Source organism: Montipora foliosa, chromosome 10 (assembly GCF_036669935.1).
Source record: "Montipora foliosa isolate CH-2021 chromosome 10, ASM3666993v2, whole genome shotgun sequence".
Lineage (NCBI taxonomy): Eukaryota > Metazoa > Cnidaria > Anthozoa > Scleractinia > Acroporidae > Montipora > Montipora foliosa.
Genome location: NC_090878.1, coordinates 25,620,339 through 25,635,112, shown reverse-complemented (window position 1 = coordinate 25,635,112; position 14,774 = coordinate 25,620,339). Strand labels below are relative to the sequence as shown.

The following is a 14,774-nucleotide window of genomic DNA, read 5'->3' as shown; positions in this document are numbered from 1 at the left end:
TCAGAGTTTTTCTCTGTCCTTGTGTGGGCCCATTTCCTTACCTGAACATTGCTGGGACAAATGTGCAATTGATCTGATTGGACCATTCCCTGGACAAATCTACATTCTTACCTTAGTAGACTACAGGAGCGAATGGCCAGAGGCAACGATCCACCAGTGAGAAGATTATCTCTCTGCTCACCGAGGTTTTTGCTCGTTTTGGAAACCCGAAGGTACTGCTCTCTGACAATGGACCCCAGTTCACGTCAGAGGAGTTTGAAAGCTTTCTCAAGTTAAATGGAATTCAACACTGTTGGACGTCTCCGTACTTCCCGAAGGCAAATGGACTGATAGAAATATTCCATCGATACCTGGAACAAAGCATCCGCGCAGCAGAACTTGATGGCTTCTTGTGGACCGAGGTCCTGCCTGACATTCTACAAGTCTACAGATCCACTCCTCATGCCGGGACTGGTATGACACCTGCCAAGCTGATGTTGAATAGAGAAATGGCAACCAAGTTAACGGTGGTCCTAGAGCCGGAAAAGGGAATCGTCCCGGAAGAAAAGTACAAACGCTTTCAAGAAAAACTATGTGATTATGCTGATTAAAAACGAAGGGCTCGACATAATGATCTGGCACTGGGAGATGTTGTATTTGTGGCAACCTTGACCAACTTCAGTGGAATAACTATGTAATCCTGAAGGAGAAAGGAAGTGATACCTTTGAGCTGGTCCAAGTGGAGACCAGGGAACGGGTGATCCGGAATGCAAAAGTCCTTAAAAAGGTTCCCCTGCATATTGACGTACAAAGGCAGCATGAGGCTGAAGAATGGGAAGAGCCGCAGGAGCATGCACCCTGAACAGGTCGATCCACCAGAAGAGACAAAGGAAACCCCTAAGACTGTAGAGGTACCTCTTACCTTGCCTGAGGAAGGAGAAGACCAAGACACTAGAGACTTCAGGCGCTCTGCAAGACAACCGAAACTCAAGAGAGACACTGATTACCTCTATTATTGGATCAAATGCACATCATGACATTGTTATTGTTTTTGTTTTTCATAGTTAGGGTAAAGTACTTATAGTAGGTTATGGACTGCTGGACTGTACTTTTGAGGTTAGGTTGTGATGTAGTGTTGTGGCAACCCTGTGCCAGAACGCCAAGTTACTTGGCATTGTACGTGTATGTAATGGCGGACACGAGGAAAATGGCCCATTTCCGAGTTGCTGCATGCCTCAGTTTCAAAGCGAATCCTGGTGCTCAACCATTCAAATGGAAATTAGTTGCTTATTCTCATGCAAATCAAACTCATTTCCATTTCAATAGTTGAGCACCAAGACTCACTTTGAAACCTTAGACAAACAGCAACTCGGAAATGGCATATTATGAGAAAGGTTGCGTTAATCCAGGCCATCCTCTACTAATAACACTACATATGATTGCTAACGAATAAAGAAAGATTTTCACAATAACTATAAATTCCTGTGTTAAGCATGAGAATTGGACGAAGAGGTAAATGCGACTAAATTTGTTGCGTGCGATTCTCTTTTTTATGATTTGATTCTTGTGCAAATTTTGACAGAGAATATTAAATTATGATAAATATCAACGGATAGAAAGTTAAAAAATCTTTATTTTTAGCGGTTATTTGAACATAAAAGATGGAACGCTTTACTAAAAATAATATTTTTGTTAATATCTGAAAGAAGAGAAATTTCGCGGGAATCGGGACGCAGTGAAAATGAGTTAACAAATTTGCATACATGCGTTGAAATGTGATATGCGAGGAGACTGGAATTTTATTTCTCTGACAAATGATTTGGTCATTGTAGTGTAAACTGAAATTTATTTGGAAAGCCAACAATATTTCTTTAACTTCCTGGTTAATCCAACTTATTGCTACGGCTTGCTAGTGCGAAGATTGTTTACAGGAAACTCACGCTTTTTGCGAATTTTGAGTGTCATGAAATTACATCATTTGCCTGACAATATATCCCTTTACTCTAACCCAAGCACATTCAGATAGTAACAAACTTCATATTTATTAACCATTTCTTCTGCTTTTGTGCTTGTCAGCATTCTGATTAGCGATAATTCGCAAGTCTGTTTTTGTAGCTCATGGTTGTTCTGATTTTCAATTACATGGCCGCTCAACCTCGCGATTGTGTAAATAATTCAACCTGAAGATACGTTCATAGATACGTTCTCAGGAACCCGACAAAGAAGGCTTCCTGACCCGACAGATGAAATAACAAATATTCAGTTAAATATTACAACAAAATTATAAAACCAAAGCCGTTGTTTAGCTCTGAAAACGACGAACGATTAACATTATTTCTTCCTTCTGACAAAACATCATAAAAGCCAGAGACTCCAGAAATCTTCGTGTTTTTACGATCGATTGTCATTAATCTTTTGATGAAAATTCGATTCAGAGCTATGTATAAAAACTTCGTTATTTTTTGCCTTCATCTGTCTTTTGGCTTGTCTTTTTATGTTAACTCCTGGCTTTTACGATACTTTTTGGTGCAAACGTAAAACCAAATGAAACAATGTTTTGACCTGGCATCAGATTTGACTAACAATAAGAGAAATTATGAAGCGGAAACAACACCTTCAGTCCTTCCTGAGCGTGTGCAATAAACGTTTGCTTAGTGCAACTGCAAGACATGGATGACATGCTGGAAAACGTCCGTTAGAGCAATTTGCAGTTAGTTTTTAGCAGACTATTTATTTAAGGAAGAAGCGAGTGAATTTCACTCAAGGGAGTGTTTTGTTATCTTTAAACTGCATTTATTACCAAAGCTTAAAAAACTAAAATATCTCAAAATGGGATAGGACATTATAAAATAATTAAAGGTGTGAACGTCTGAGCCAAAGGGCCTCTGCCGCCACGACATGTGGATGACCCTCAAATGGTCTTAATGACCCCCCACTTGCAAAAATTAACTGGAACGCTGCAGTTCACTACCACCCAATTCAGTGCCTTCTGTTTTTGTGTAACACATATCACAAGCAACCCAATGTACGCTTCATGGAGCGTATAATATTTACTAAATATATGTCATCGCGGAAAGAGGGTCCTTACGTATCAGCGGTGTTGCCTTTTACAGACTGCGCTTTGATATAAACACTTGAGTGCAAAGGTTCTCTTGTGTTCAACTTGTCCAACTAAGATGGCAGACGAGAGTGAAGACGAAGCGTGTAAGCAAGGCGAGGCATCATCTGAAAACGTAAGGCACATACTTCCTGTTCAAACTAAATATATAACTTTTATAGGACTCCCAAGGCCCTTTATTGCGTTTTTTAGTGGGAGATGATTTCAGTTTTGTTTGATGACGTTCCGAATACACTCAAATTTATCGGCTGGTACAGTATGTTGCTCAGTATCCGACCACTTCGGTTTAAAACTACAATAATTTTCCTTCCTTAGCAGAAAGAGCTAAGTCTTATGTCAGCATTGTGATTTGCGATAATTCGCAAGTCTGTTTTTGTAGCTCATGGATGTTCAGATTTTCAATTACATGGCCGCTCAACCTCGCGATTGTGTAAATAATTCAACGTAAGTCAAAATAGATACGTTCTCAGGAACCCGACAAAGAAGGCTTCCTGACCCAACAGATGAAATAAAAAAATATTCAGTTAAATATTGCAACGAAATTAAAAAGCCAAAGACGTTGTTTTACTCTGAAAACGACGAACGATTAACATTTCCGTTTTGTTTGATGACGTTCCGAATACATTCAAATTTATCGGCTGGTACAGTATGTTGCCCAGTATCCGACCTCTTCAGTTTAAAACTACTATAATTTTCCTTCCTTAGCCGAGAGAGCTAAGTCGTATACTGGTACCGATCGGATACTAGGCAACATACTGTACACGAGTCACAGAGATTTTTTGTCGCTAGCCTTGCTTCACGTTTTTGCTATGATGAAGAGGAACAAAATCATTATAATGAACGAGGACTGAACAACTTCAGAATTCAAAGCCATACAGGGCCAGCACATGCCAATTATCAGAAAATTTTCAGAACGATATATAAAACAATAGCAGGTTTTGTTATTTAATGATATGGAATGAGTTTTCTTGTGTTCTACCCGTCGCGTGGGTCTTTACCCACCCAAATATTATGAGCGCCTTTATAATTTATTCGCAACGAAAACCATCCATTAGAAATAAAATAAAATGTAAAACAAACATTTAGAAGACCGCAATAGAAAATAAAATTGAAATACGAATCGAAACATAATGCAGTGACATGCATTTACAAGATCTATATGGCTGTCTGGTCCCTCAGGGAACTAATTACAATAGACATGATAGACAAGAACAGACAAATAGTTGCAGTACGTTTGATATGTTAAAAATAGCAATGTATCATAGGTTTTGCATTTGAAAGCCAACACGGTGTTTTGTGTCATGGCTGTCGTTGGTTTTGTATTATTTGTTTGGAATTTTTCTACTGTAGGGTAGTATTATTTCGACTTTTCCATTGAAAGGCTTGAAAAATCGTGACTATTCGAAAGAACGATAAAGAAACGAAATCATCTTCCATGCACGTGCTTTGCGATGATGCGCACATGCTTGGAGATGATGTCATTTATGTTTCTCCGTGCTGTAATCTGTGGTGGGCATAATTTGGAGTCTCTGAAGATCGTTGCATGGGTTGTCCCAAAAAATCTGCATTCGGTCTGCATTTGAAATGCGTTCTATCAACGCAAAAAGCGATGGAATTGCAAAGAAAGATTTGCAAAGAAACGGCCACGTAAATAAATGAGAAAAATTCAAATTCAAGCTTAACATTGTTTTGTTCCCTACAAAAGTTCCAGACAGCACTACAATATCGAAAAGAGCTGAAAACAAGACGCCTATTAGGGCTTATCCGTGGGATGCACAAATAGTCAACACAAATTGTCCAGTTACAGGGAACTACAACCACGGGTAAACTTCGGAAAATGTGGCGAGATTACCAGAAAGATAAAAACAAAAAGAGGTTATTTCTTATTATTAATGCTACTAAATTTGCCACTAAAAACAAATAGGACCTATTAGGGGTTATCAGGAATACGGGATATTTAGATAAAAAACTTATGGGGAAATGGGATATTTGGGTCTTCTCTTCTTTTCATGAAGAACAATCAAAAGCGTCTAAGCGTCTCTAGTTGGGGCATTCATGTTAGCACGAGGAGTGAGCATGCGCGGTAAGGTTCAAAGGGCAAATTTTTAGGTTGTTATTTTGACAACTCATCCGGAAAGATTTTGCTATACCAAGACTTTACAACTCGGTATCAGTGATCGCGATATGGTTGTTACAATTCGAAAATGGGAGCTACCTAAACCTCCACCAAAGCTCATTACTTATCGCTCAATGAAACGGTTCGACGCTGACATTTTTCTCCAGGATTTACACAGTGTCCCCTGGGACTCTGCGTTTGTTTACGATGATATCAACGACATCTGGGCGCACTGGTATAAATTATTCACTGAAGTGATTGATCGTCATGCACCGCTTAAGAAGAAACTGGTACGCGGTAACACTGTGTCATGGATGACACCAAAAATTATTCAGGCTATAAACACAAGAAATCGTCTGCATAGAAATTAAGGTTTAAGAACAAAACGTCTGAAAATTGGGAGGCCTACAGGAAACAACGTAACTTTGTCACATCTTTCAAACGTTCCGCCCTTAAGTCATACTGCATTAATGTATCCACAAACTCCGAGCACCCTGGGGAATTTTGGAAGAAATTTCATCGTTTACTTCCAAGTAAAGACAGAGATAACGGCCATATTCAACTGATTGAAGATGTGCGCCTCATTACTGATAGTATTGATTTCGCCAATCTTCTCAACGATTATTTCATTCATGCAGTGCCTAGGCCTACCCACATGTCCAACTTTCAGCCAGAAGAGTTTAAGACTCATTCCAGTGTTATACGAATTGAACAGAAATTTAAAGGACAAATGAGCTTTTCATTCACTCCTGTTCGGGATTCTTACATCAGAAGGATACTTTCTAGTATCAAAATTAATAAATCCACCGGTGCTAACGGAATCTCTCCACGTCTGCTGAAACTTTCTGAGCTAGGAATTTTCAGTTCTCCCACAAAATTTATCAATCGGTGCATCATTACTAGCTCCTGGCCTACATATTGGAAAATTCCATTGTCTCTCCGATCTACAAAAAAGACAGCGAGACTTCTAAAATCTAATTACCGTCCTGTATCTGTGTTATCGGCTGTTTCAAAAATAGTCAAAAGAGTTATCTTTGGTCAGCTATACGAGTTTTCTCTTGACTTTCTCAGTGGGAATTTGTCTGGTTTCCTGAAAGGACATTCATGTACAACAGCCCTTCTCAAGACATGCGAAGGTATTAGAGAAAATTTAGACTCTAGCGAATACTCTGCAGCAATTACTATAGACCTCTCCAAAGCATTTGACTCTATTAACCATAATTTGCTTCTTGCAAAGCTGTCAGCGTATGGTGTAACTGAAGACGCCCAACAACTTTTATGTTCTTACTTGACTGATCGAAAGCCACATGTCAAGATAGATGGTAATTTGTCAGATTGGCAAATTATGAAGAGTGGAGTTCCTCAAGGTTCAATCTTGGGTCCCCTTCTCTTCAATATATGTCTGTATATGAATGATGCGAACTTTTCAGATATTTCGTCCTCCTTAAGATTTTATGCCGATGACACTACGGGGTACTCTTCAAGCCTTTGTCCATCCACCTTGCAAATAAACCTACATAACAACCTTGGTCTACTCGTCTCCTGGTTTCGTAAGAACTTCCTGGCGATCAATCATAGTAAATCTCAATCCATCCTCTTTAACAGAGCAACTCTACCAACGGCCTTTGTTATTGACAGCAATGAACTGGATTACGTTTCACAGATCAAGCTCCTCGGAAGTAATCATCGCCAATTCACTCTCTTTTAAAGCACATATTAAAGAAATCTGCCGGAAAGTGAACACAAGTTTCAATTCTTCGTCGCATTCGTAAATTTATACCCTTAGATGTTGTGATTAAATTGTACAAAGTATTTATTCTGCCTCGCTTTGAATATGTATCACCACTGTTCATAGGTCTAAGTAAAGGTCTGTCTGCAAAACTAGAGTCAACCAACGCATTCGCTCTGAGGACTTTTCTTAATCACTCTGAATCGACTGCTTATGAAGAGTTACTTAACATCGCACAAATAAAAATCCTGGAACACCGACGCATAGAACAAGCACTGATACTCGCATACAAAAGTATTTATGACCAGGCACCGAACTGCATTCGGGAAATGTTTATCCTGCGTAGCAACGGTTACAAACTACGGGGCCATCTTAAGGTTGTTATTCCAAGACCAACCTCATCTTATATGCAATATTCTTTCACGTACCAGGCTAGTAAACAATGGAACAATCTACCAGACAAAATAAGGATGTCGGAATCCCTTTCTACATTTCGGAAGAACTTACAAAACATACAGTTGTCTTCATCGTATGACTGCAATTGTATGTCTATCTAATTACCAATATTTTCTTTTATTAAATTATTAATTATTGTAATAGGTTATTATTCATTTCAGTTGATTTAATTTTTATTTCTTATTTCTCACTCATTACTTGTACATGTAAGATTATTTAAATTATCACATTGTAATTTTTATGACACATTTGCATTTAAACGAGCTATCGCTCATATGCCATATGTGCATGGTTAAATAAAATTACTTACCTACTTAGGTATAAGAACCCTACAGCGCATGCTCTTCTACACAGAGTTTCCCAGAGCCTTGGGTCGATCCAAGGTCTGGTGACGAGAATGGAGTCTTTCATGATGCAGGACAATGCCACACCCTAGTCTTGGGGTCAATTCAATAAAACTTTTACCGGTGTAATTTACAAGTGTAGCCATTGTTTTAGAGTCTGAGAATAATAGCTACACTTGTAAATTACAGGTGTAAAAGTTTTATTGAATTGACCCAAGCAATGAACAATCAGTCACAACAGTAAAGGAATTGCTGATATATGCAGCTAAACCAATGATTTTTTTTCTTTTACAGGAAGAAGAAGAAATAGAACCAAAAGAGGAAAAAGACGAAGAATATGATGTTAAGCCTGGAGATAACGATCCATCTGCAAATGGTAATAATAATAATGATAGTAATAGCAGTCATGGTCGTCACGATCATCCTCATCGATGTTAACATCGTTACTATTTATTGGTAATGAAACAGGGCATCTGATTTATTCGGCAAATTATGCGATTTTTCTTTGCTTATTTGTAGCTGTTATTATTGGTTCTAGGGTTGAAACCTATCTTCTGCACTGGTAAAAAGTCGTTTTGCACACAGACAAACAATAGGCAGACTGCACTCTTAATTAATTTTTTTATAAATAAATATTTGTTGTTGGTTAAGTCAAACACTAGGGATCATATCTCTGCAGTGAACTATTTATTGAATGTTGAAGAATATTGTAGCCTTAATTAGCTTAGCATACAGTACAACCCCCAACTTTAACTCTTCTGTGGGGATCTTCTATCCTTCTATTATTTTTGTTTTGCACCAATAGACGACTTTCATAAATACCATACCAGTCGGGTAGAATTGTAAAAACTTATTTAAGGCAAGCTACAAAGCCCTTCAGGTCCTGTCACGTTTACAATTGATTCGAGGCCGTTTCGTCGCTTTGAGAGTTAAACTTGCATTGAAGTGTGGCGTTTTAAAGCTTTAAGAAACAAACTATTACAAAGTCTCAGCTTTTTTATTATGCTCTTAGTGCGAATTATGAGGCATCGTGCGGAAATTAGCAAATTATGCGGAAGTCTTGTCAAATTCCACAAAATATTTAAATGCTCTCTATTCTGATTTCCACAGCTATATATGCAGGAGAATTATTTTACTCGCAATTTCTGGGATAGGCTATGTTTTTGAAAATTTATTTATAATAATCATTATGACCATCATGCTCAGCATAGTTATTTACGTGCACCTAAACTCAAACCTTTTCACGCTACTCAGGTAGATCTCTCCATGAGTGCTGTGGTGACAGCACTCACCTTTTTATCATTATGGCCTGTGTTCGAATGCGACCTTGATGCTGTGTGTGGTCTGACATGTTTTCAATTGAGCACTATGATCTTCCCTTCTCAGCAAGAACTAATATTGTGATATGATTTGTTGTTCTTTGATTTGTAGTCTTTTTAATTAGAAAAGCAACTCTTCCCAGCTTGATTCACTGAGACTGCAATAAAATGGTTAATATAACCTTTTTAACGCAAAACTTGGCTTAATGTGCTTTCATTTTGACCTAAGATCGAGGTTAGAGAGGCAAAGGTTCCCCTCCGTTGTAAAAACATTTCGTAAACTTGAACGTAATGATTATGTCAGATCGAGAATAAACCCGTACCCATACCTCTCAACTTTGTTGAGGACCAGAAGGACAGCTGGTTTTGCTAACTTTAGGTATCTTTACATCTAATAATACGTGAAACATCGAGGTGTGAATAGCGAGATGTTTGTTGTAGGGGCAAAGAAGAAATAGATGAGCCGGGTTAGGCACACTTAAGTGTAAAAGACATGCGCAAAGGCATATGGTTGCGAGATACTCTTTGTTGTTAACCAAAGGTAACTAAAATTACTTCGGATACAATACTTTACATGTTTAAGGTGACCAAACACAGTTTTCGCGCGCGCTTTTTTCTAAGGCAATGCAGCGCGCGTGCAAGGATTGCAAAAAAATAAACATGACTTCGACAAAGCAATCATTTTAGTTGCTCAATGCTCTCTGTACTATTTTTCCTCATAATTGAACAAAGTGTTTTGATGGTTTTAGTCTTTTATGAGAAATGTATGTTAGAAAAGGTAACGATGCAAAGAACTCCGCCATTCGCAGATTTTTCTTTGTTGTCGAAAGAACCCAGTTATATGCAGCGCATGCGTAGAAATTTTAAAAAAATGCGATTGAATGCGGAATAGCTTTCTCGGAAATACGCCTGTTTCTCGAGAACCACTCGTTAGAATTTAACGAAATTTGGCGCGAAAATAGTTTAGGAATAAGTAACTGGCGTATTGAAAAGAAATTGAACTTTAACAGAGGAAATTCTACATATTCCAGTGAACCTTCCACAAGGGAGAATTAAGATCCCTCTGTCAAATTATTATGTTAAAATAGTGTCAACTTGTGAGCATCGTTACAAGCTTGGTGCATGCAAATTATAAAGAACATTTAACGACCAGATTTTCTGCAAATAAACAAAACCGATTTTAAAAGGCTGTTTATGTTTATTCGTGTTGCCATGGCAACTTCCCATACGTCAGCTTAACTATCAAAAAACTCAAATTCGTGTTATTAACTTGCTTGTACCATTTTTGGCGACCAAAACAAGGTTTTAGAGAAAAAGGTAAATGAAACATAGGTATCAAAAACTGTTTTCAGCCATCAACAACTGTTTTTATTCGAGGATACAGTAGATTTGCACTGTTTTCGCATTCAAAACATAGATGTCGAATTTCCGTAAGACTTAGAATGGCGCTGACGCGCGGAAAGACCTGTGGTTGAGATTCCTTAACACCCAGTTACTCAGCTTTGTTTTGTGTTTTCAACCAGGAGGAGGAGAAGGAAAAGGGTCTTTTGCAAAGACGCTGGCAATTACCGGACTTGCAGGCGTTGGAGCTGCTGCTGTAGGCGTAATAGCTGCTCCGGTTATAGCAACAGCTGCCTTGGGTGCTTTTGGGTTCGGAGCATCAGGCGTTGCTGCTGGATCGGCGGCAGCGGCTGTGCAGTCTTCGTTCTTCGGTGGATATGTCGCTTCTGGGAGTCTATTTGCTCTGTGCCAGAGTGCAGGGGCCACTGGTGTCATAAGTACTGCAACAACTGGTCTCATTGGTGGAACAACTGGACTCGCGGGTGCGGGAACAACTTGGGGCATTTCCAAGTTCTTTGTACGTTTTTGTCATCTGTTTGATACTGTTTCGAACGATGTAAATCTATAATTATTAATTTGTACAATCAAAAACATTTGTTTCCTGCTCCGGAAGCATAGTAAAAGTTAAAAAATTTTTACAAACTCGGAGCTAAAAGTTAAAACTTATGAAATATTTCGTCCGTTTCTCAACCGGACTTCATCAGTCAATGATATGAATGTTAAATGGATGAATTTTAAAAAAGGATGAATTTTAAAAAGCTACAACAGAAGATACCGAAGAACCTCAAAACAAGAAGAAAATCTATGCATCAACGCCATACATCAAAGGAATCTCGGAACGCCTGCAAAGAGCTTTCAAGTCACACGAGGTTACACTTATTCATAAACCCGTCAATTCTCTAAGATCACAATTGGTACGTGTGAAGGACACAACTGTCAATCTCAAGAAATGCGGTACTGTGTACCAGATGCATTGTGAGAAGGGTAACAAGGAGTACGTTGGCGAAACGGCCCGCTCTCTGGAAATCAGAGTGAAAGAACACCAATCAAGAAGTTCATCAGCTATTCACGAGCATTGTCGCCTGGAGGGCCACTCGGTGGACCCAAATAAGACAAAAGTACTATCAACCGAAGTTAACACCTTCAAACGCAGGATAAAAGAAGCTATTCAAATTAAACTTACGAAACCGGCGTTAAACAGAGACAATGGTTACGAATTAGCAGCCATCTATGACACAATTCTAACCCCCAAGAGGCGTTAAAAACCTTTTTTAAAATTCATCCTTTTAACTTTCATATCATTGACTGATGAAGTCCGGTTGAGAAACGGACGAAATATTTCATAAGTTTTAACTTTTAGCTCCGAGTTTGTAAAAACTTTTTAACTTTTATTATTAATTTGTAGATTGTCAATTTCCAAACATTAGTATTTGGAAGAATCTCTCGTATTCCTAACAACAGGACTAGTGCAGGTGCGGCAAATATTCTCATAAACTATTTGCGGGCGATGTAGCCTCCCCTTCCCTCTTGCAAATGAAGCAATCCGGTATGTCTTTCACGCATGGATGTAATGATGTTCTTTTTCCGATCTGAGATGCTACACAATCGGTTTTAATCCTGGAAGACAAAACGATTTCTCCTTTTTGACAAAAGCACTCATTAGCAGTGCACCTAACCCAAAAACATTTTTTCGATAAATTCCCGTTTACCCCTTTTCGAAACACATTACACCTTCTGTTTTTTTCTTCTTTACCAAATGATGACTTTTTCATAAGCTTCAAAACTTAACTAGTTGTTTTATGACCGATTCAGAAGGGGCATAAGTCTATTCTCGATTTGACGTCACAAACTACTTTGTACCACTTTTACAAAGACTTAATGCAATGGAAATCAGTTCGTGACGTCAAATCAGGCGTAGACCAGTGCCTCTTCTGACTTGGTCTAGAAACAAATGGTTCTTAGTGTCTTGTTTAAGTTTTGACGCTTGTGAAAAGTCAACATTTCGTAAAAAGAGAAATAAAAGGTTCAATGCGCTTCGATCAGTTGCAAGGATAACTTTTTAAAGGAGAAAAATATTTTGGGATCAGGTGGACTTAACCCGTCCTGCGCAGGTATTCTATTTGATCGTCACCCAAAAGTTGCGTGAGGAGCCAAAAAAGTAGATCAGTGGCGGCCATCATAGCGCTATCGGTGGCCTTAAGTTTCTTTTCCGGCCTGTTGAAGCAAAAAGTGACGTAACACAGTCTCAAAATAAGGCTCCTTTTGTCATTTGCATTTGTGCAATTCTATAAAGTAGTTCAATTATGGATGTCTTGTGAGATTACAGCATAAGTTCCTGTCTTAACAGCAGGGCAGAAACACCCCACCCACTCCTAAGCTGCTTATATGTGGAAGTGACGCCGGGGCGCATGTCTTAGCTGGAATTGCATCTTCAAAGGAAGGGACAAGCGTTCGAGTTCTTTGCTTGGACAACGATGTAGCGCAACAGTGGAACGTCGAGGTTACTTTTCCATCGACTGAAACACCCTCTCGCATCTCCTCTAAGCCTTCACTAATCACAAAAAGTGAAAGAGATGCTTTGCAAGATATTGACATAGTGGTGTTTATGCTTCCAGCAAATGACCATCCGATTTATTTCCGAGCTCTGAAGGATTACGTTAAGCCTGGCACTGTTATAGTTGGCCTACCAGGCAACCCACGATTTATGGCTCAGGGTCGCGAAGTGCTGTGTGCCACAGGACGAAAGTGCACTTTCATCAGGTTTGAATCCTTGCCTTGGGAATACCAAATCACTGAGTTTGGAACGAAATGTAAAGTCCTCAGCACCAGGGAATCACTGTTGGGTAAAATGGAGGTAACAATATTTGTTTAAAGTATATAAGTCAGAGTTATGTCTTGGACTGGTAGCCACCAGCTAAAGTGAAGTTCTTCAGTGATATTGTTATTTTCCAGTCACTTAAGACACAGGCTCCAATCATATGAGGGAGTGAAATTGAATCCCTTTAAAAGTAGTCCCTTGGTTTTGGCCTATCTGTAAAAAAAACTCCCTTAATTGAAAATACAAGTCGCGCTAAATAATATCCAGTCAAATTGCGCCGAATGACCACAAGGCCTCTGATTGGTCCTAAGCCAAGAAAGACTCACCAGGGATTGCTCATGCTAAATGCAAATCGTGGCAATGACCAAGGTGTGCATTTTTCGCCAGGTTTGACCGAAAAACAAATACTGTCATCTGATAGGCCGCATTAAATTGAAGGTCGAGACTTCTGGTTAAGGATAAAATCTTGCCGCGAAACATCTACGACCAAGGCTACTGCAACGAAAACGTCACTTCAAAATAGAACGTTGTGTATCTTCAAAGGGCACTGTCACAGCAGTTTTGCTGTTTTTAGGTCATTACTGGTTGGTAAACTAAACTTTGTACTTGATTCATAAGAAATCACATTTGTTATAAGCCATTTGAATTTTACCCTGCCTTACGTATGAATATGACATGATTTTCGCGTGGAAAGTCTATTCATACGAAATTTTTTTGATAATTGGAATATATCACTTCCCGATTGAAATGTTGGCCTTTTTTTCAACTAGATGACAAAAATTGAATTCAGTGCACTAACAAATTGTTCTAAAAGAAAAGCGAGCGATAGCTTTTATTTGCAATGATTCTCCTCAAAAGGAGTGACAATGCCCCTTTTAGTATTTTTCTCGTTCAAAGTGTAGATAACGGGCAAAGTAATTCGTAAGTGGATTAATCCGAACGGTTTTGGGCGAAAGATAGTGAATGAAAGATTCGCTATTGTTGGCTTGCGTTGTCAACAAAATCTCAAATTGGGAAATTCATGTTGTTGTTTTGCAGGCTACGTCAAAGAAATGTACTTCACTGGGTGCAGTACGATTATTTCTCATTGTTCAACCAATCAGATCTTTGTTTTGTGGCGTTGCCGTTGAGGTCATCGTTACTTTGATCTTTTATTTAGCCCAAAATGACCTTACGGTCAAAACGCACATTCGCCAAAAAATAGGGTGCTAGAAAATTGCCCGGAAATGTTGAACATTTAGTTCTTATTAATCTGAAATAGGGTAACTGGTTTTAATTTTAATCTCGCTATGTTTTCTGTAGGCAGGTGATGTGTCACCCAGGATGGAGCCTGTTCCAACATTGCAGTATCTGCTGGGACCAAGGCCAAAGCTGACCATTGCAAGGAATCGTCATCTCTAAATATATTGAGTTTACTTGAAGTTGTGTTTAGGGTTAATTCAAAACAGTGATGAAAATGTGGTTGCTGAAACCGAGATTTCAGTTTCAAGCCAAAAGAAGTGTAACAATAGACTTCCCTCTATTACACTCAATAAAATGATCTTCCAAACTAAA

General features: G+C 38.8%; 1 protein-coding gene across 3 annotated transcripts; it reads left to right on the top strand.

Annotated features, from left to right (window-relative positions):
* Nucleotides 1-3,091: 3,091 nt before the first annotated feature.
* LOC137973277 (tauropine dehydrogenase-like) lies at nucleotides 3,092-14,774 on the top strand. Of its 3 annotated transcripts, none has more exons than XM_068820056.1 (5): nucleotides 3,092-3,212; nucleotides 8,037-8,118; nucleotides 10,585-10,919; nucleotides 12,753-13,256; nucleotides 14,523-14,774. In XM_068820056.1, exons 1-5 carry the CDS (start codon nucleotides 3,156-3,158, stop codon nucleotides 14,619-14,621), a joined length of 1,077 nt encoding a protein of 358 aa, XP_068676157.1. In that variant the 5' UTR covers nucleotides 3,092-3,155; the 3' UTR covers nucleotides 14,622-14,774. The 3 variants fall into 3 exon arrangements, with proteins under 3 accessions (XP_068676157.1, XP_068676158.1, XP_068676156.1); XM_068820057.1 differs by having other exon boundaries at nucleotides 3,093-3,212; nucleotides 10,585-10,884; nucleotides 13,018-13,256; XM_068820055.1 differs by having other exon boundaries at nucleotides 3,093-3,212; nucleotides 12,750-13,256.

Excerpts from the sequence above, each read along its gene's own strand:
- LOC137973277 (XM_068820055.1), top strand. The coding sequence starts at position 3,156 with ATGGCAGACGAGAGTGAAGACGAAGCGTGTAAGCAAGGCGAGGCATCA. Across the intron at positions 8,119-10,584 it reads TAACGATCCATCTGCAAATG|GAGGAGGAGAAGGAAAAGGG; the intron begins GTAATAATAATA and ends GTTTTCAACCAG. Across the intron at positions 10,920-12,749 it reads GGGGCATTTCCAAGTTCTTT|CAGGGCAGAAACACCCCACC; the intron begins GTACGTTTTTGT and ends CTGTCTTAACAG.